We start from the raw sequence: 20729 nt of genomic DNA on the forward strand, positions 1-20729 counted from the left end.
TCAGTAACAGCTGCTAGCAAACAGTTTAGGAGGACATCTACATCCAATCTCTTACTGATGAGCAGCTGCTTCCAGGCAACCATGGTGTGCTGTGAGCACCTAGGAGTACTCAGCTGAACCTGCTGCTGTCTAAAATCAGAGGAATGAGCACTGACATGTGACACAGGGGTGCTCAGGAGCATTAGGAGCATGGGCACTGCTACAGTGGAGCTTGCTGGAGCTTTTCTTTCCATGAAACGATTTCTGTCCCTGTCTCAAACCAAGTGTCTGTAGGAAGGGCTTTGGAGCAAACCTGAGGATGTCCATTAGTGAAGACTTCTTAGTGCTATCTCCTAATGAAACTCATATATGGAAATACAAAATCATTAACTGTAGTGAAGCCTATTTCTTGCTTGGTCTCTACACCACAGGAATGGAAAGTGATGTGGGATGCAATTAAATCAAGTAACAGACTCACCAAGCATCTCAACAATTACCAAACAGCAAATTCATGGAAACTTTAAGAATGAACAGAGGTTTTCAGATGAGTAATTTCTACTGGAGAAAAGCTAGCAGTGTTATTACTGTACCATGCCTCAAACCTATCACAACTTTTGGAAGGGATAAGCAAGCATGTAGATGACTCCATGCAGCATGCTGTAATCCCCTGAAGTCTAGAAGAAGCTACCAACCACTCTTGAAGAAACTAAGGTGATAAGAAGTAACATGGAAGGCCCTTTTCCAGATTAGGAAAGTAAGAAAGACAAAAAACACTTAAAAAATTATGTTTTTCAGCAGCCAAAGATAGCCAGCTAGGATGTGTACTGATACTCAAGCAGTTCAGTATTTCTATAAGCACTTTAGAAAAGGGAGAAAAGGGTGAGTAACAACACTTGCAAAGGTTGATGTGAGTCACTGAAACTACAACTGACTTGAAGAGTTTGAGAAAGGCAGAATTAAATGACTGTGATGAAAAAGCTCTGAAATTTAAAAGCCAAAAAAAGTGAAATAATGGGAACAGAAGACAGGAAAAATCCCACTGCAATTGATTAGTTTACAACTGCATAAATGCTTTTAATACTCCAGTTACTTCTATCCCAATTTGTAATTTAAAAAAAATGTTTTGGCCATATTGCATTGAAGTAAGGGAGGTGATTTTTTCAGAGTCTCAGACTTGTGCAGGCAGGCAATTCCTGCTCATTTTATCTGTGAACATGGGAAGGCCAGGAGCAAGAGGAAAGGAATATGTCTTCTCTGGGGAAGAGAAGAACCAATATTACATACCACTATATCTGTACTGTAGAAATGCAAAGAAACTGTTGACTGATACTAGATTAAATTTACATTTAACATCATTTTACAAAGATGTTAAAATCACTGTGTACCCAGACCTGAAAGCAAATTTTCACACCATCATTTAACACAGGCACCACACAAGAGCCAGAATCTCTGTCTGTGTCAGATGTACCCAGCTGGCTGATGCTCAGGAAGCATTCCTGCACAAAGAGAGCAAAGCAGAAAGCTGACATCATGTTAAGAAAAACAGCAGCCACCTCCCAGACAGACCAACTCCTCTCCTACTGCTCCTGAAGCCAGAAAATGAAGAATTCCCTGAACACATTTAATATTCATAAATGAGTGAAGTTTTTGTCTAACTACAGTGGCTTCCTGTTTCTTCCTCTGTGCTTCAGGAGGCTGAGGCCATTTCTAGCAGCTGGGGCAGTCAGATGAGGAATGAGACATGCCAGTTTGGATTAAAATGAAACTACATCTCTGCAGTTAAGAAAACAGAAGAAATCCGATTACAGATACTCACAGGTACCTTGAGTTATGGCAGAAACTGCACATCTTTCTGCTCACTTAACTTAGGTCTTCCTTAACATTCCAAGATTTTAACTGCTTTCCAAAAGGCACATTTTCCTTGCTCTCAAAAATTAATTCTTATCCATTTCTCGTTTAACACTAGTATCATTCCTCAACCCCAGCGAAACCAACCTTAAATAGTATCAGAGAATGCAGGATCTCAACTTTCCAGTCCGCAACAAGTTTTTTTTCATGGGGATTGAGCGCCCTCTAGTGAGAGCAACTGGCATGTCACGACAGTCGTGACTAGGTCGAGGAACGAACAAAAGACCAAGTAGCAAACAGCACCGGTTTGTACATTTAACGGGATTCTGTTCATCAGTATCTCTTCTAGTTTGCAGAACCCGTTTGCTATCAGAACACAGGAGTGAAAATTAGATAGTGATGATGACAGATCTTGCAAATTATTTTGAGCTTGAAATTAATTAGCTTTTCAGTGCAATCACAAAAGCTTGATCCACCAGCAGACAGCGGCCAAAGTTCCCAATAGGAATCCTTGACAGTCTTCTGTCTTTTCCCTTCTGCTAAAAATTAGTATTTTTTATACAGAGAAGTTCAAAAGTCAAAGGAAGACACTAGGCAAGGGTCTCAAAATAGCAATTACTTTGTGCCATACATGTCCCAGTTTCCCATAACCTACTCTATTCCCCAAACTTTCTCACTTCTTAAACACAGGACTAACCCCTGGATTGTATCTTCTCCTACAGAAGGTATCAGTTTCTCAACTCGCAAGGAAAACATTGTAAAACGTTCACATTTCTGATTGAAGTGATGAAACAACCTGTTTATTTCCAGTTTAAAATTAACTTTTCCTTTGTGTCTATGGTTTTCTCTGCATCCATCTTCATAAACAATTGTTTCTGTCATCTTATCTGTTACTTTTGTATCCCCTCTTTACCCTCTTGCAAGAAAGACACTGAGCACCTTGAGCCATGGTCTGGGACAGAACCTCAGGCAGGAATGACTGTGGGGCAACATAAACAGAAGCAGCCTCTGCTCTTGGGTCATTTCAGAAAAAAAAAAGAACCAACAAATGCTGAACATAAACAGCAACTCAGCACTTGGAGCCACAGAATTTCAACCACAGAAAGGGGGAAAAGTCTGAATGCAGAAAAAAATATATCTGTTCAACTGCTAAGCATTTAAAAATATTTTTTGTTGCCCCCTAAATTTGTCTTTTCTCTTATTCTTTTTCCAGTGGAAGTGCACCTCTAACTGTAAAGCAAATTTAAGTTTAATGACAATACGCTCATTAGTTACTTTCTGCAGTCTACCAAGAAATAACATAACATAAAAAACCAAGCATGGCTTTCTTGAAATCTCTGTAAGAAGCAAAGAAATGTTTTAGAATTTTAGAACAGCAAAACCGAAGGAATGGAAGAACAACAGAATTGCTTGTGATCTCACAGAAAGTACCAGCAGCAGAGACAGGCCACAACTCACTACTCCCAACTCACAGTCCCTGCTTAAAACACTGGAAAACCAAACCCAGTAGTAGTTCTTGGCATGAACGGCACAGCACCTACCAGGGGAGCTCCCCAGGTGTGTCCCTACGCTGTGGCAGCTGCCACTGAACAGCACAGGTCATGCTCCATCCTGCAGCAGAACCAGGCACTGCAGCGTGCACTGCTCACACGGGATCTGCTCCAGTCCCAGACACTGGAGGGTCCCTCCCATGCTGTGCCCACTGCCACAGCACTGATTGGTTGACCAGGTTTTCCACACTGCTCTAACAGCTTGGGCTTTAGTAAGATTATGGTACTTCCGCACTGTGCACTGCAAGAATCAACAGTTATAAAGGGATTTTAAATGGTTCTGTTGTAAGCACATTCTGTCTAACTGGAAGTTATTCCACCAGTATTGCTACCAATCTCATCACCCCTGAACGTAAGAGACAAAAATTAATAAAACAACATGTACCAGTGGATTAAAATCATCAAGTTACCACATACAAAGTGATTAGGAGCCCTTGCTTCAATTGGTTTCATATTTGTTCTCAGTTAAAAGACTTATCCTACTAGAAAAGCTTACTATTCTTAAAAAATTATAGTAATGATTATGTATTTCTCAAATGCTGTCCTAACTTAGACTGCAAGATTTTTGTGAAAAGATTTCTCCCTTCTTTCTTGTTTCTATGTAACAGTTTGGTGAGATAACAACTCTAATTGCTGTCTCTACATACTAAAGTAATGTAAATTAAGAGCATCACTAGATCATAATAGTAACTATACAGGGAATCAACATTATGAATTTGTCATTTCATATTTTTATGACTTTAACAATTTTATAGGGCACTGATTTCAGGATCCTGAAAATAAACTAGTACTTTGGAGTAGATCAAATGTAATCCTTAAACAAGTCAAACTCTTTCTGAACCACAGTGGTAAAGCTAGAGAAGAGAGACAAGTACCTCATAATTTGAGAGGAAATCTAGCAATTTTGATCGAGACGAGATGTAGAGTAGTGGTGTCATCACCCGGCGAACAAACTTTTCAATATAAACAGCACTCATAGGGCCTTTGTATTCAATTGGTCCAAAACTAGTACCAAAAAAAATAATAGAACATTAAGACTTAAATTAACAGTAGAGAGTCCCTCCTGGGGGTGGCAGATAGGAGTTATATAGACAGCATGCTCAGCCTCTAGGAAATTGCTCTCTGTGTTTTACCAGTGGCTTCTGTAACTGATGAGGGAGTTGTGTCAGCAGAGGGAAGCGCCAGAGTATCTGTGGAAGGGGCAGAGTGTAGATGAGCTTGGAGGGATGGAGACCACTTCTGAGTCCCATTAGAGAATTTGGTAAAACTCAGATATAAATTACATGACCGTATATGTATTTTTCTACTTTTTCTGAAGTAAACACACAAGACTTAAAAATACAGATCTGAAAAATGTCACTATTTTCCCTTGTTTTTCAGTGTCGCAAACACTATCAGTCTGAAAAGGTGCAATATTTTTACACAGGCTTTTATGAGCAGCAATCAGTAAAGCAGGGACAAATTCGGTTGCACTGCTGATGAACAGACTCAGCAAAGCTCCAGATTCCCCCCAGCCATATGATAAAACAGCTCACATGACATTAGGCAGTGCTAAAACATAAGGTGGGCTGGAGCTTGCAGCTGCAAATTCCAGAGGTTCTCCTCCTAATTATAAATGGATTGCACAAAGCATCATTGTCCCACATGAAATCAAATACAAAGAGCATAAAGAATTAGTCCATTTCCACTGAAGAATTTAATGTGATGCATTTTTAATATAGCTTGTACATACAGATACACTGGAAAATACCCAGCTCACACTGAGATACCTGTATTGAGGTGCTTCAAAATGGTCTCCTAGAGCCCACTAGATCATTCTACATCCTACATCAGTTTATTACAAACCTCTGTCTTCACAGCAAGAATCACAGCTCAGCATGTTACATGCCCAGGACACCACATGTGAGGTTTAGTATCTGAGGCATGAGGGGTGCACTGCCCTTCAGGATTTTATGAATTATCAATAGGGATTTAAACCTCATCTTGTTACAAGTCTGTTTAAGGCTACTGATGATACCAAGTGCATCCATCTACTGTGTCATAATTTCAAGGTCAAGAAAGTTTCAAAGTACATCCAACTGGGATTGTAGGGCTCTTTTATTACAGCTTGAATTATGCCAGTGTCTCATGTCTATTACACATTCAGTTAACAAAGACCAGGACTGTTCCTCCTCAATGCATAAATTCCCCCCAAAAAACAAAATCAGCCTCTGTAATGAAAGAGAGCTGCAGTTCAAGACTAGCAAAATAGAAAGTAAAACACAAGGGATGAACACTTTTGTGTAGTGTTACAAACTGTGTTTCCTTACCTTCTACTCCACACAGAGGAAAAAAAAACAGATAATAGATACAAATACTAAAAAATAAAAGTGAGATTATATAAAATTTTATACAATGATATCTTAGCTTCGGGGGAATAAAAAAGTGAGTGCAAAGTTCAAAGTTAGAACAAGGTCTTCACTATGTAGTGCAATTTAAATACGCACTTAAATTCCACTAACTTCAACAACCCTTAGGTACATTCTTTAATCCTGTCATAAATTAGGACCAGTTGTTATAAGCCATCCACAGAGCAAGTAGACATCTGAAATTAATATGTAACAGTGAAGTCTTTTCACTGGAGGCAGAAGTTACAGGAGATGCAAAGGCAACCCAAAATTTCCATAAGGACTAAGAATTGCCCAGCCATTTAACTGACAGTTACAGCCCTACCTGGCACTTGAGGAGCATACAGGATGAGCTCACCTAGAATCTACCAAAAAACTATTTACTGAAGCCAGAAATGTAACATTTTCAAAATGCAGCACTTTATACAATACCTCTGTTTCCCAAAACAACAATAAAAAACCTGGACTGTACATATGAAATCTTACCTCTGATGGTACAAGTGTATCACGGGAAAATAGAAGAAATGCTTCTGCTTCCTGCATTTCCCCTGGTTCCACCAGCAATTTACAGCCACAAACAGCACCTGCAAAGCACGTAAAAATTCACAGCTAACAAAGTACATTACTGTGACCTACTTTATCCAAGATGTACTTGATGTACTTTTTCCAATCCATTTCATCTGATATTTTCAGGGCCTTTTCAACTCGGTATTCCATATCTGTCACAGACAGATTTTTTAAATTCTTTTTGTCATTTTGCAACAGCAATCCTTTTGGTCACTGTTCTTTTAGCTTTTATGCTTCTTAATCTAAATCCTTCAAGTTTATTAATTTAATCATAACCCACATTAATTACTTTCTCAACAAGTAGAGGTTTAGGACAGCTGTACCTGTGAAGTATTCACAGGCACTCAACTGTTTGAAAGCACTGCTATGGTTACAAACTTTATATGATTACCAGTGTCTCCAAGGATCCCAGAACTGGAAGCAAATTCCATGGAATTTCTGTCTGAAGGCAGGTGAATAAATCTGAAAACACTTTACAAGAAGAAAGTTGTAGACTTCCCCATTTAAAAGCAGAAATAACAGACAACTGAGCAGGAATCACTGGCTGTTTCCATTTATTCTACCACTCTGTATGCTAAATTAAATTTAAGGTGACTGATGAGTTTCCCTAAAATGTGAGCGTTCGAGTCCTACTATTTCTCATGAGAAGACAGAAATCAGCATCAGCTTGGACACTGAAAAGCTACCAGGTCATGTTTAAGATTGGTATTTTCTCTGGAGTTACCTGGTCTGACAATCTGCTGGCCACATGCTCTATTTCTTCTCTCGCTGCAATGGACTGCCCACACCATGGCGCATAGAAGAAATACAGCACAATTTCTGAATCCTGACGGAGCTGATCTGCATAGTCTAACTGCCCCCGAAAAAGATCAATCACTGGAGATCTTGTGGAGAAGAAATTCACTGGAAGCTTCGCTGGCATTGTTACATCTTTTGCACGGCTGCAGGAAGAAAATTATGAGTGGTTAATGAGATAGTACAGCAGTAGTTAAAAAAGTGTGCCCAAAGCCCTAAGTTTTATTCTTAGCAAAAGTCACACAATGACAAAACTTTAGAAATTGATGCAGAATGACTACAATTTATGTTATCTGAGTTAGTTTCATGAAATACTATAAAAATCACCCTTCACAAGCTTTAGAAAGTCACACTCTGATACCATGCACTGTATTTATGGGTACGTTAGCTCACACTCTTATGGCTGGTTGCTGTAGAGCATAAATTACCAGGAAAAGTGATTTCTTTTGATTTCTTTCCTGGCCTCATCCTCTTTTAACATTTGTACTTTAGGTAACAGCACCCTGACAAGAAAAGAGATACTGGTCATAAAATTTTGTGATGTGTTGTTCATATAAACAGAGCCTATTACCCTGCCTTGTGCTTTGTTTTACAGTATTCTATACTTCCATTGTTTTATATGGTATTAGGAAAAGATATATAAATGTGTGCTAGTTTATTTTACTGATCAGAGAAGGGACTGCAAACTGTTCAGGGCACATCAATGTAAGAACAGTATCAACAAAGAGAGAGTCTAAATTTAAAGAGATTATGACAAATGAAGTTTTTAAAGAGAAATTAGATTGGCCAGTAAGTAATACAAAGAAGTAAACCAAATACTCAAGAAACCCTTTCTATCCAATCAGCAATCAAACAATCCAGAATTTGGGACTTCCCAGGTGTTCAGAAGTTGCCATGGTATAATCTGCCTTAAATGCAAGTGAATGATCATACTGTCTTTTTATATTGTCTTCATTTAAAAATTTTTCACTAGCTATGTCTACGTTAGAGTAAACCAGACTGAAAACTGGACAACACTGTCATGCTCAGTTTTGCCATGGTTCATAATAGGACTGGAAGTTTTAGGAAAGACTGTGCATTTCTTTACTTTGTGTGCATTTCTTTTACTTTCTTGCAATAAAAAGCTAATACAAAATCTTATTATCTGATATTTGATCCTTGTCAGGTTAAAATTTTATTAATTGTGATAAAATTATTGAGCCCTGAACACTGTCAAACTTATATATTAAGCAACCTCCTAAAAACTCTGCCACACTTTCAAAGTTTACAATCTATCTAGTTTTTAAGAAGTACCTTTGTCTTTATAATACAGCAAAAAACTGTATTGTAGCTTGTCTCTAATTTCCAGGCTACTCACTTAAGCGATAACATTTTAGAATTGCCCCCAGTATATATCACAAGTTATAAAAATTCTTAATTTGTATATAAGAGAATTTTTTTTCAAAATCAGATCTTCAAAATCAGAATTTCGAAAATATTAAATGGTTCCTCCTGTTTGTAATTCATTAGTTCATCCACTCACAACATAATGTTTTTACACAGATAATCAAAAATCTACTTTCTTCTATGGATTTCTATCTATGTTCCTTCCCTTCTCCCCCAGCCACCATCTCAGCACCTCCTTCCCAACCCTCAAGTTCTTCAGTCACCTCACAACCAACACCTCTGGTTCCCAGCCATTCCTGCACCCCAAGCTTATCCAAACTGCAGCTTCTTCCCATGATTTCTGCCTGCCAGCTGGACAGGACACAGCTCCACTGTGAGCTCTGGCACACACAGGCTGATCAGCTGCTGAAAGCACAACACTTCTTGAGAGACAGCAGCTAGGATTTCTCCTCTCCATCTAGTTTAATGAAAACAGACAACATCAATATGTTTAAAACCTCTGCTTCTTCTACTGAATTAAACAGAAAGAGGATGATCGGCTCAAGAATTACAGCGTAAGACTTAAAAATTAGATAATGAATTGGCTCAGAATTTAAGAATGGGTAGAACACATCAGCAGAAGTCCCATGACATGAGTGAGTCAGAAACTACATGACTACCTTCAAATATGATAAAAACTCCAGTAACTATTAAAACCCAAAACATAATAAATCAATAGCTAACAGCTGCTTAAGGAGATTTGCTAAGTACTGTCTTCCTCTGCAATACCAAACATATAATGGAACACCTTGACTAATTTCCCTAAGAAAAGCCCTAAAATTTACACACATATAAACTGAGGATTACATAAGAAACAATTACACAAACATAATAAGCACAAACTGTTTATTAAAACACTGATTGCATTATTTAGCTGCTGCCAGAGCCTACAAAAACATAAACTTTCTATGAGAACAACCTGGTAATAAACGGAAGCACATGCAAGTGCCAAAAGGATGAGCAGCCCCTTTGATTGCACAGTCCTGAGAGTGGAGTTGTTTTAAAGACATTTGCATAGTGCCAGAAATAATTCAGGTTCTAGACCACAGGCTTTTTGTAACAACCCATGCTAGGTCAGGTCTCATTTGGCTATTCCTTGAGTCACTATAAACCCGCAAGTCATCAAATCCCACTAATGGATTGCCTTGCAGTACAGGAATTTCCCCTTTCTGTATTTTTTATCCATTGATATTGAAAGTTATATATTGTAAGAGCAGAGGTAGTACCTATGCCCTGGTGCTGTGTCTTGCTAGTAAATCACACTGACATGTGGTGAGAAACTATGTCCTGTATTTATAGATAACATGTGCAATTAACCATGCTCCAAATTGCACAAGGCATTTTTACACCTTAATTTTCTATATTTCTGACAGCAGCCAAAGAGGGAATACCTAACTGATATTAGTCTATTTAACTACAGTCTGAAAAGCTGAACCCCTTTAATCAAACTTCTAGATTACAGGGTGGTGAGAACCACATTCCAATCACATTCTGTCAGTGAGCTTCCAAACACAGCTAGCAGTAAAATGAAAGGAATATGCAGGTTTTGAATACAGGAGAGTAGGAAGCATCATTGTAAGTATATAAAAAAAGTATTGTTTTCTTAGTAATGTAACACCAGGGAGGTGATTATGTTCAGAATTCCTTTACCATACATTCTGAAATATGGCAAGAGCTTTACAATTTCATCTACATTATCTCATCACTGTGAAATACAGTCTCCTGGAATGGAGGCACAGCTACTCAGAGGCACTCATACACAGACTTAAAATTCACTCTGCTTCAAGTAATACACCCTTTGTGGACACGTAAGCAAAGAAAGCCTTAGCATTTTTTAGATGCATTACCTGTGAATCAAGTACCTGTGGAACAAAAATTTGTCAGATGCTGGGGAACAGGGACATAATCAGAACCTTTTAGCCTTCTCCTAATCTCAAAATTAAACCCCAAGCGCAGTAGATGTTCTTAATATAGTATGACCTGGAGCACAAAACAATCACCTTGACCTAAAACCCATCCAGAAGATTTAGATCTTGGTTTAGGCTCCAGAACCGAGCAGCATGTGCTCACCGCCCCTCCAGTACAAACATCTCCTGGCTCCACGTACACCAGCTCCGGGCAAACAGGAACTGGAGAGCCCTTTGCAAAGAAAGTTCCAGCTCCCAAGAGGACCACCACCAGACTGGCAGGAAAACCACAGTACATCTTTGTGCCCGAAGCAGGTGCAGGCAAAGGGAGGTGATGACACCAACACATGAACCAGGGCAGACTCGTCTGGCGCCCGCCGATGCTGAGAGCGCTGAGGGCAGGGCTGCAGCCCAGAGCCCCCTCGGCCGTTCTGCGGCAGCGCGAGGTCCCAGGTACCTCTGGAGATGAGCAAAAGCAGCTCCATCTCAACAACGTGCCTGTCACAGGGCCACAGAATGGGTCAGGTTGGAAAAGACCACAGTAGGTCCTTTGCTTCCACCTCCCCGCTCAGACAGGGTCATTCCAGCGCACATGGCAGAAGATTATGTCCAAATGCTTCCGGAATATCTCCATGGAGGGAGACTCCACAGCCTCACTGGACAATCTGTCCCAGTGCCCGGTCACTAACGGAAGAAGTTCTTCTTCATGTCCAGGTGGAATTTCCTGGGCATCAGTTCCTGCCCATTGCCCCATGTCCCATACCTGAGCCCCACCGAGCAGAGCCTGGTTCATTCTCAGACACCGCCTGCATATTCCGATACTACCCTCAGAACCGGGTGCCGCCGTGAATCTGCCGCCACAGCACGACACCCGCGGTGGGGCAGATGTCTCCTAAAACACTCCGCTCCCTCCCCACCCACGTTCTTATCACCCCTGCCTGCCCCGCTGCCATCCCGCTGAGGGAGACACGGCGTCCCCCCGACACGCGACCGATCGCAGTTGCCCTGGGGACCGCTTGTGGTGGGGCCCGGGAGGAGGATCCGTCCCCCAGCCCGGGGATGCCCGAGCCCGACGCGGCCCGGCCGCAGCGGGTACACGGCGCCGCGGGGCGACCCCGGCCCGCCAGGCCCCGCCGGCGGCTGCGTCCCAGGCCCCGGAGCAGCACCGCCTCTGGGAACGGCGGCAAACCGGCGGCCGCTCCCCCCTGGCCGAGCCCCGGGTCCGCCCGCTCTCCCGCCGGTACCTGCAGGTGACTTTGAGGGCGATGAGGAAGGCGCAGCCCAGCACGATGGCAGCGCCGCACAGCAGCTCGGGCCGCCGCGCCATCAGGGCAGCGCGGGGCCGCAGTCGCGGGGCCGCCGCGTCGCCGGGGCCGCCGCACACCGACATGGCCCGGCCGAGGGGGGCAGGGCCGCGGGCCCCGGGCCGCTCCCGCTCGCACACGTCTCCCACCGCCCGCCCGTGAGGCGCGCCGGCCCGGGCGGGGCGGCCGCTCCGCCCGCCAACCCGCCGCCGCCACGTCCGCCCGCCCGAGCAGGCGCACAGCCGGCCCGGCGCTCCACGTCCTGCCCGCGGCACCGGGAAAGCCGGGACGGGCGGTACTGTGCTCGCCTCTTGCGCTCGGCACCGGGAGAAACGGGACGGCGATCGCTGTGCTCGCCTCCTGCGTTCGGCATCGGCGCCGTTACCAGTCCCCTGGCCGGGAACAGCGGGTGAATAATCCCCGAGCCCCCCCCGGCAGCTATTCCCCAACAGCCCCACCCCGCAGCAGGAAAGATTTCACACCGGCCTTAGAGAACAAGGATGTCATGTTTAGTTTTGTCTAGAATTACTTCCAGTGATTTACAGAGCACTTACATTAAACAACGAAAGCATAAAATTGAGAAAACAATTCAGAAAGGCACACGATACAATCAGGTTTTGTCACACAAATAACACTGTCCACAGTACTCTGTCTCACACTCACTTTATTACAATGTAAAAAATCAGCACTGCAGCAGGTGGCATTTCAAGCACCAAGCTAGTGTCGTACTCCGGTGTACTGCAGCCCAGCCTGGGGGGAGCAGTCACTTCGCAAGAGCCCCAACCTATGGCTGAAGCACACGAGGTGTTGGTTTCAAATTTGTTGTGCTTTTGTGAAGTGAAAGGGACACAGTATCCATGTCCTCTATGGGTTATCACTGAACTTTGGTTCAACACTTTTTACATAGCTAATGTATGCCCAATGCCTACATTTGAACTACTGAGGTCATTGTTAAAGCTCTTCTAATTATGTAAGATCAGCCAGGACCAGAGAAAAGTACCTGGAAGGGGTGGGGGGAAGTCTGGAGGAGGAGGGAGAGAAAAAGAAATCTAGTTTTAATTATTTTGAATGAATGGCTGAAAGAAACTTAGTTGAGGAAAAAAAAAAAAAAAAAAAAAAAGGAAATAAGCAAACACAAAGAAAGCTGAAAGTAGGCTCTGCAGAGAAGCCAAAACACAACAGAAGCTCCAGTGACTGGAAAGCCCAAAGGCTCAGCAGTCAGGAGTCACCTCAGCCTGCAACTTATTTTCCATTTCCTGTGCTCTGCAGGAAAGGCAATGGGAAGCACCATCCACCGTGCAGCTGAGGCAGTGATTCATGTCCATGTCCAAGGCTGAAAACGTGTCCCAGCACCACGTAGCTCCAAACTGCCTGCCTATATCACAACTTACTGGCCATTTCTGTTACTTCAGTGATGCCATGAACTATGACAATACAGAACTGCAAACAAGCCACTAGCAACACAAATACCAACTCAGTGAATGTTTAGCTACAGGTGCTCAAGCTTTTGCTAACTGGCAAATCATTGCTTTTACAAAATCTCAATCCTGAGAGGCTACATGCAGAAAACAGCTTTGTGTAAAGTTCTCTTTATTACAGGTAACATTAGTCCATACAATAATACACAATACTGACATACAAGTGTAATCTTTCAAAATCATCATTTAAACAGCAAAGACCAAGAAACAGAATTTTAACTACTTCATTTTCAAAAATTAATACTTTTTTCCTCTCAAGATCCTTTTTCAGTAAATTATATTGAAACATACAAATAGAGAAAAAATACCCATTCAACGTATATTGTAGTTAAATGGTTATTTTGTTTAAAATCTTTAATAAGAAAATCATTTTTAGCAACCTACATATAGATAAGTAGCAAACTTTGTTTTAAACAAATCCTCTCCATTAAAAGATCTGAAGAATTTTCATCCATCATTTTCTTAGCCCACTAACACTCTCTTTTGCAATACCTTGATACCTTAAAGTTTTTCAACTGAAGGTCTGAGACTAGGGGGCTTCCTAGATATTATAACCACTCTTCCCCCCTTCTATTGCCTAACTTTCTGTCCAACAGGAGGTGAGTAAGCACATAATACTTCAGATTTTTTTAATCACCACTCTGTTTCATGAGAGCATAGACAGGTCTGCTCCATCCCCCTAAATCTACCATACTTTGCTGTTCAGGAGGAACAATGTATGCCAATAAAAGCAGAAAACCTGCAGCTTTTCTGTCACATGCTTTTGATTATTGTCAAATTTTCTGGTTTATGCTTCCAGCTGATAACATGTATGTGTCATCTCAGTATTAGTTTAAATCTTTAAACAAAAAACTATATTTTCCAAAGTCATTATCACTGGGAGCAATCAAGTGGTCTTTTCTTGCTTTGCTGAGTTTCATTCTTAAAACTCGTCTTCGTTCTTCCCACTCACGGAGTTCAGCATTTCCATGGGCAAATTTACAGTTGTTTCCTTCAGTGCAAGTACCAGCCATATATCTGTTAAGACAGATTTTGAACAGTGTTTTCATAGAATTATCATGATCACTACTGTGCCTATATTTTCTTCAGGTCATGTTTTTCAAATAAACTGCATAGTAAGGAAAAAAATTTGGAAGAGTATATACTTTTACAAGTTAGATGACACTAACTCTGTTTAGCATTTGGTTGTACTTTTGTTTCCCAGCTGACAAATATATACAGAGGACAACAGATAGCTCTTTTCTTTCTATTCTTCATGTTCCTACTTAGATTGAGACACTTAATGCTTGAAACCATCAAGTCCATAATGTTAATGAATAGCTTATCATTTAACTCACTAAGCTAGAGAATGACTATGGTTTAAAAAATCCAACTAATTAATTACCCTTGTTAACTAAATTTGAGGTTAGAATACTCAGAACGCCTTAACATGCCAGTTTGCATTCACTTTATGCTGCATATTGAAGGTCTGTTATGTTCATAGCAAATACATTTAGAATGCTACTTAAAAAGTTAGTAAAGGGTCATGTAAGTTTCCATGCAAAGACTGCATATGAAACTTGCTATGCAGTTTCTCAAGATCTTCAAGACACTCAAAATCTTCAAGTGAAAACAGAGTAACAAAGGCATCTGTACCAGCAAACTGAAGCTTAAACTCCAGAATGCTCGATTCCAAAGTTTTTAGCCTTCCAAAAAGATTCCAACAGTGGAAGGAAAAAAAATAAATCTAATGAAGTCAGGTAAAACAGGCTGCACTTAAGAATTAAAGGGAGCAGCAGAACATACAACCAGTTCTGGGAAAAAACAACATATCTTGGAAGTCCTCTTCTACCTGGTCATAAATAATTTCTAGTTACAAATACTCAATTTTAACAAATTTGGTTTGATGCTAACAACATTTCTACTTGCCTTAAAACTCCAGTATCACTGTCCAGCCAGGTACTGATTTTGGGCTCTAATTAATAGGCAGATGCCTAAGGAAACTTGTAATAATACCAACAATATTCACACAGCTGCAATGAACTTGCTACCATTCATTAACATCACACAGGCAGTGAATTGGTTCCAAAATTAAGCACCTTGTCACTCCCTGAGTTCTAACATGTTTAAATACTGTTAGTTACTTAATTCCTTGTTGAAAGATGTATGCAAATCAAGAAATACTACAAACTTTGTCAGAACTAGCAACTGCCTTACTTATTTAAAGTATGAGCTTTCATTTTTCAGCATTTTTGCCATCTTACAAAAGACATACCTATCACAAATGCTAAAATATCCAGTTGGAAAGCGATACTGCCAGCAGTTCTGATCATCCTCAGTGTGGAAAACCTTCTCCTTATGCTTTTCAGAAGAAATGTGACCCTGCCATTGCTTCTCGCTATTACAGTTCTTCCCACACATCCAACAATGAAAATCCACCTGTTTTATAAGGAATTTGAAAACAAAACATTGCAAATTCAATGCTGTAAGGACAGAACTTTTCCTAATACATTTTGAATGTTTTCTTTATGTTGGCCAGAAGGATATTGTTTACCTAAACAGACCAATTATTTAAACAATCACCTAAAGTTTATGATCTCCACTGGCTTTAGAAGAACTGATGTACAGTGTCAGTTACATTTAGTATAGTTATCTATGGTTTAAGAAAGCACCAAGAAAATAAGGGAAACAACCTAAGTTACTGACTGGGAAAAAAAAAAGGCCCAATAAACCCCCATATGCTTGGATTTGGATTATACCCATGATTACTTACTGTAACTTCAGCATAGTCAGTTGGCATATGAATTTGCTTCCCATTTTCTCTGTTTGCCTGAGCAGCTGTATCATCTCCTTTTTCTGGTTTTTGAGTTTTTAGCCATATGTCATACAACTGCTCCAAGTCTTGAACTAATGAGAGCAGAAGCTAAAATAAGTAATTAGCAATTAAGGCAAGAGTTTGAGAACACTAGATAAACGACTGAGTTTGTGAGTATAATTCAGTCCGTACCTATTCTAAGAAGAAAAAGGGAAGGAAACAAATGTTGACAGTTACACAGTTCAGAGATTAAGAGCCAGGAGAAGAGGCATCTCTGGCTACTTACCAAGAGCTCTCTGTGCCTCTTGAGGGGACAGCAAGAGATTACAGGTTTCTGAATGGGCACCCAAAGTACAGATAGCAACTCTGCTGCTGCATATCAATACTGAATTTCAAAGAACTAATCTCATGTGTTTTCTTGCAGACCATGATCTGATCATTTATGTAATTTATTGCTTCTGATTTTTGATGCTTTCTCCCCACTAACACTGATGGGATAGTAAAGTCAGCAACAAAAAGTGAATTGTGATTCCCAGTAAGTACACTGGGGGAGAATTGTTCTGCAAGTAGTTTCCCCCATATGTGGTTCCATGAATCCATGTGTGTGCACATGGCAATACAAACACCAACTAATATTGCTGCAAGGATCAATATTTCTAAGACACCTGAAGAAACAATACAGACTATTGTTACAAAACTCATCAAGCAATGAATACACAGTACAGCTATTTTTCTTTAATACTATTTTTGAATGCCTGATCTGGGTTTATTCAAATTCAAATGCAAGGTTTACTACAAGAGATAATGAAAGAAACTAGATTAAAAAGTAATTGAAGTACAAGAATGAAAAGCAGAACAGTTGGATTTACAACATGTTAGATTTAGTCTTCTACTTACTGCTGTTCTCCTTCATATAGGTCCACATCTCTCTCTCCTCAGGACTGTGAGCAAATGAGCAGTTTCCATCATACTGACATTTCTTATTTGAAGCCATATGATTGCACAACTGGAACATGAATTTAAAGAAATCCTTAAGAATATAAGGCAGAATGAATGCTAGTAGAATTTCTAATACTCTTTTCAGCCTTGGATAGTGTTTCCCTTCCAAGTCAAACATTTATATAATGTGAAAAATAAAAATGTTTATTTTACAAAAAATAAACTTCATTTATAGTTAGAAAAAGAGAACTGCTGGAACTAAGTACTGTGAGTGTTTTTGCTTCCTACCACACTACCAGACCCCAGATATGTATAAATTATTTCAGAAATATTTACTTCCACTGACAAGTAAGGACTTCAGTAGTAACATGAGATCAGTGCTTTTCTAAGGCTGAACATTGTAGAAACACTGTCAACATTTTCCTACAAACTCCCACAGGAATTTCCACAGAATGAAATGAAATGAAATGAAATGAAATGAAATGAAATGAAATGAAATGAAATGAGATGAAACCAGCCCAATTACTAGTATTTTCCAGTGACTATTATCTATTTTCTTAACCAAAATATTAGTTTTAGGTTAACATACATCAAACTGCAGAGGCACTTGTTTCTTTGCAGGCAGAGGACGAATGGTCATCCACTTCTTACGTTCATTAGACATTACCAGCACCACATGGCGATCTTTGCTCCATCTGGAAACCACAGGCATTCAATGAAAGAATACACTATTAAAAAAAAAAATCACAATTTCTGCACAGAAGCAGAACCAGGAAAGCTCAGTCAGTTTATTTTTAAAGCTTTCACCATATATTTAAGATTTAATGAGTTCTATAGAAACTTGACCAAAACTCTTTAATACAAAAAAAAAAAACCCTCCAAAACCAAAACACAAACGCTTTGGTAGCCATCAAAGTGTTTTCTCAATACCAATTATTAGCATACCACAAAGAGATAACTCTGTTCTACTTCAGTATGTTTGGGTTTTTTTTTAAAATTCCTTGTATGACTCTTTCCTAAGAATCAACAGCTTCCCAAATGAGGTTTTAAATGGCTGACAAAACAGTAGAATGTTCACTGTTTGATCTCACTTACGGGTGTCTTGCCTTTGCACTACAGTATTTTTTGTTTCTGTCTGGCTCACTAACTTGACCATTTCTCCAGCACTGCCAACACACAAACTTCATCTTCAAATTAAGCGATCCATATTTCATTTGGTTCCCAGGAATCTTAAGCAAAAAAAACCCAACAACAATAAAAGGTATTTTTTATCTGCGAAGAAATCCATACATAATTATTAATTACCCCCTAGGGCAGAGATTTCAACACATGTTGGGAAGCAGATATCGCACTGCATGCCTTGTAATAGCTCAGCTTGTCATTTCAAACTAGACATTTCTAAACAAATGCAATTTTTTATGGAACTTAGTTCTGATTTAGGTATATGTACCCTGAAGTTGTGATAATATGTACAAACTAAACACATAAAAGTGCTACATATTGAAAAGATAATTAATTGCCCTAGAGCAGCTGACTTTGAACTTATATTTACATTTTATGTTAGCCCTGGGACAGAACAAGCAAAGCAAAAAAGGAGTTGCAAAGCAGCAGAGCAGGTATTTTAGTCTAAGTGAGCAAGCTGAAGAAAGTCTACACTGAAAGTGATTATTTGGAAATCATTCAAAAAGTAATTTCTAAAATAAGCTGCATTATATACACACATTAAAAAAAGTATCATCACCACAGTCACTGCAAAATTAGTTGAATGGAAAAATGAAAATACCTGTGATCCATGTGCACTAGCTTCCATGTTCTGCCAGTACTTCTTTGATTCTTGAACTATAGTATCATGTGAAATACCTGTAAAGGAAGGAAACAGTCTTTGAGTACTTATGACTGTTGCAGCCTCACAGACAGGCTCAAACTGGAATGCTACTGAAGCCCCAAAGCTTTGATCCTCTTTTCTTTTTGTGTACTGTGTAAGTATTCCCACACATGTGATATACATTACATACATTTACATCACAGATATACATACATACACACATACCCTTAAAAACATTGTGAAGGCATCCAAAACAGAAATATTGTCTGTATCATCCCAATGGAAAAGCATACAAGGTTTTTGAATTACAGATTGCTCATGTAAGTTAAGGTGCATCTTTCAGTATTTAAACATAATGTACTGGAGTTCTAATGCCAATGTAATTATAAAATCTACATTGTATGTACCTCTCCAAAATGCAAGCTGAGAGGCACCAGGTTGCTCCTGGCTTGCTTCCTGCACTGATCCCAAGCTGCTAATTTCAGAGGGAGTCAACATAATGAAGAAGTGGCAATACAATGAAGAGTAAAGTAAGCATTTTATTAAATATACCTGATTCCTTTTGCATTATCCAGACTTTAAGCTCTACCAGACTGTGAGCATAAAAGCATTTATCCTCTCGTAAGCAGCCATAATGCACCTCATGTCTGCACAGGTCAAGCTGACACCGAACTTGGTAAGGACGGATTTTGGAATACTTCACCATAGTCTCTCGCAAAATGTGGACAAGGCACCTGTTTTGAAAACAGTCAGTTTTAGATATTCTTTAAAATAACCATCCTTCACCACAGCTTGTTCAAATATCCTTTAAACACTTTTTACTTGAAATCAGAAAGTCAGGGAAGTTTCCAGAAGGAGGTCACATCTAAGCATTGTTTCAAGGCTGAGTAAACACACTAAACAGCACCAAACAGTACTCTTGGGAATCCAGAGTCCCTGTTCTGCAAAACATTACTGAATTCAATCCAGCTGGATCACTGGTTTCCAAGAAGGAAAGCAGATCATGCCCACTTTCAAGTATGTATCCTGATCTAATTACTAACCCACATACTGTAAAGGAATATTTACAGAGCACCATTTAAGGAAGAGGTGATGCAGAACAGTAACAGCCTAGCTCTTGTAGCAGCAGTGCTTCCTCAATACAGGGAACTGGAATACAAACAAAGCAATTCCAATGCTCCCACATACTTTTACATCATACAAATACAAAAGTCTCTTAATTCTCCAAAACTTATTTTATACTATTACAACAAAAAAACTTTTTAAACTTCCCAAGAATAATTAAGGACACTCCTCATACTTTTTTTATCAAATGAGTTAATAAGGACTATGGTCTATTTTATACACTGTAATTAAGGTAAACCTGAGTTAAAACTACAGCAAAATAAGCAAAACATATCAAAGAAAGAGCAACTTAGAAGTTCGTTCCTGTTTTAATTTAAAATTACACATCTATTTACAGCAATACAGCAGGTATTACAGGTAGATAAGCTATTAACAACCTGACACCAAATCCCATAAGATTTAAAGATGAGGGTAGACACCACTAATTTTGAATAATTGATAGAGAAATAGCTCACTTTAACTTGGTTACATTTGTCAAACCTTGCTCTTTAAATCTGTCTTGCCCATACTGGCAAAGCATAACAACCAGCAGGGAAGAGAAACTGACCAACAGGTAAGAAATGAAAGTCGGTATTAAAAACTGCCTTTGCTTTTAAATTGTAACTTATAGAGATGGTATTTCAAACATACTTGTTATCTTCAAAGTCATGCATAGCAGGGTGAGAACAAGAAGATGAGTTATCCTTGTTCCTTTTGCTTATTATTCTGGGCTTGTGATCAAAACATTTCTGGAATATAAAAACAAGTAATTTTACAGTATATATTTTAGACAATTAAAAACATACCTTACCCTAAAGATTTTAACA

The 20729-nt window shown here is 39.7% G+C and overlaps 2 protein-coding genes across 7 annotated transcripts in view; both read right to left on the bottom strand.

The window, feature by feature from the left end:
- TXNDC11 (thioredoxin domain containing 11) overlaps window positions 1-11848 on the bottom strand; it is a 28766-nt gene extending 16918 nt beyond the window's left edge. Inside the window, exons 1-4 of one of the 2 annotated variants that reach the window (XM_053957263.1) lie at window positions 11703-11848; window positions 7056-7272; window positions 6251-6348; window positions 4253-4382 (exon numbers count right to left, since the gene is read on the bottom strand). In XM_053957263.1, the coding sequence (XP_053813238.1) occupies window positions 4253-4382; window positions 6251-6348; window positions 7056-7272; window positions 11703-11848 (591 nt within the window). Of the gene's footprint in view, window positions 1-4252; window positions 4383-6250; window positions 6349-7055; window positions 7273-11702 lie in introns of those variants that run through there. The other variant, XM_053957264.1, reaches the window with a different exon arrangement.
- Window positions 11849-12249: 401 nt separating this feature from the next.
- Window positions 12250-20729, bottom strand: part of ZC3H7A (zinc finger CCCH-type containing 7A) — a 28004-nt gene continuing 19524 nt past the window's right edge. For 4 of the 5 annotated variants that reach the window (XM_053957838.1, XM_053957841.1, XM_053957839.1 and 1 more), the window contains 9 exons: window positions 20554-20651; window positions 19351-19532; window positions 18757-18833; window positions 18069-18202; window positions 17563-17668; window positions 16932-17040; window positions 15993-16126; window positions 15495-15658; window positions 12250-14257 (listed from right to left, as the gene is read on the bottom strand). In XM_053957838.1, the coding sequence (XP_053813813.1) occupies window positions 14068-14257; window positions 15495-15658; window positions 15993-16126; window positions 16932-17040; window positions 17563-17668; window positions 18069-18202; window positions 18757-18833; window positions 19351-19532; window positions 20554-20651 (1194 nt within the window). In that variant the 3' untranslated portion in view covers window positions 12250-14067. Of the gene's footprint in view, window positions 14258-15494; window positions 15659-15992; window positions 16143-16931; window positions 17041-17562; window positions 17669-18068; window positions 18203-18756; window positions 18834-19350; window positions 19533-20553; window positions 20652-20729 lie in introns of those variants that run through there. The other variant, XM_053957842.1, reaches the window with a different exon arrangement.

This window comes from Vidua chalybeata, chromosome 16 (genome assembly GCF_026979565.1).
Source record: "Vidua chalybeata isolate OUT-0048 chromosome 16, bVidCha1 merged haplotype, whole genome shotgun sequence".
Classification (NCBI taxonomy): Eukaryota; Metazoa; Chordata; class Aves; order Passeriformes; family Viduidae; genus Vidua; species Vidua chalybeata.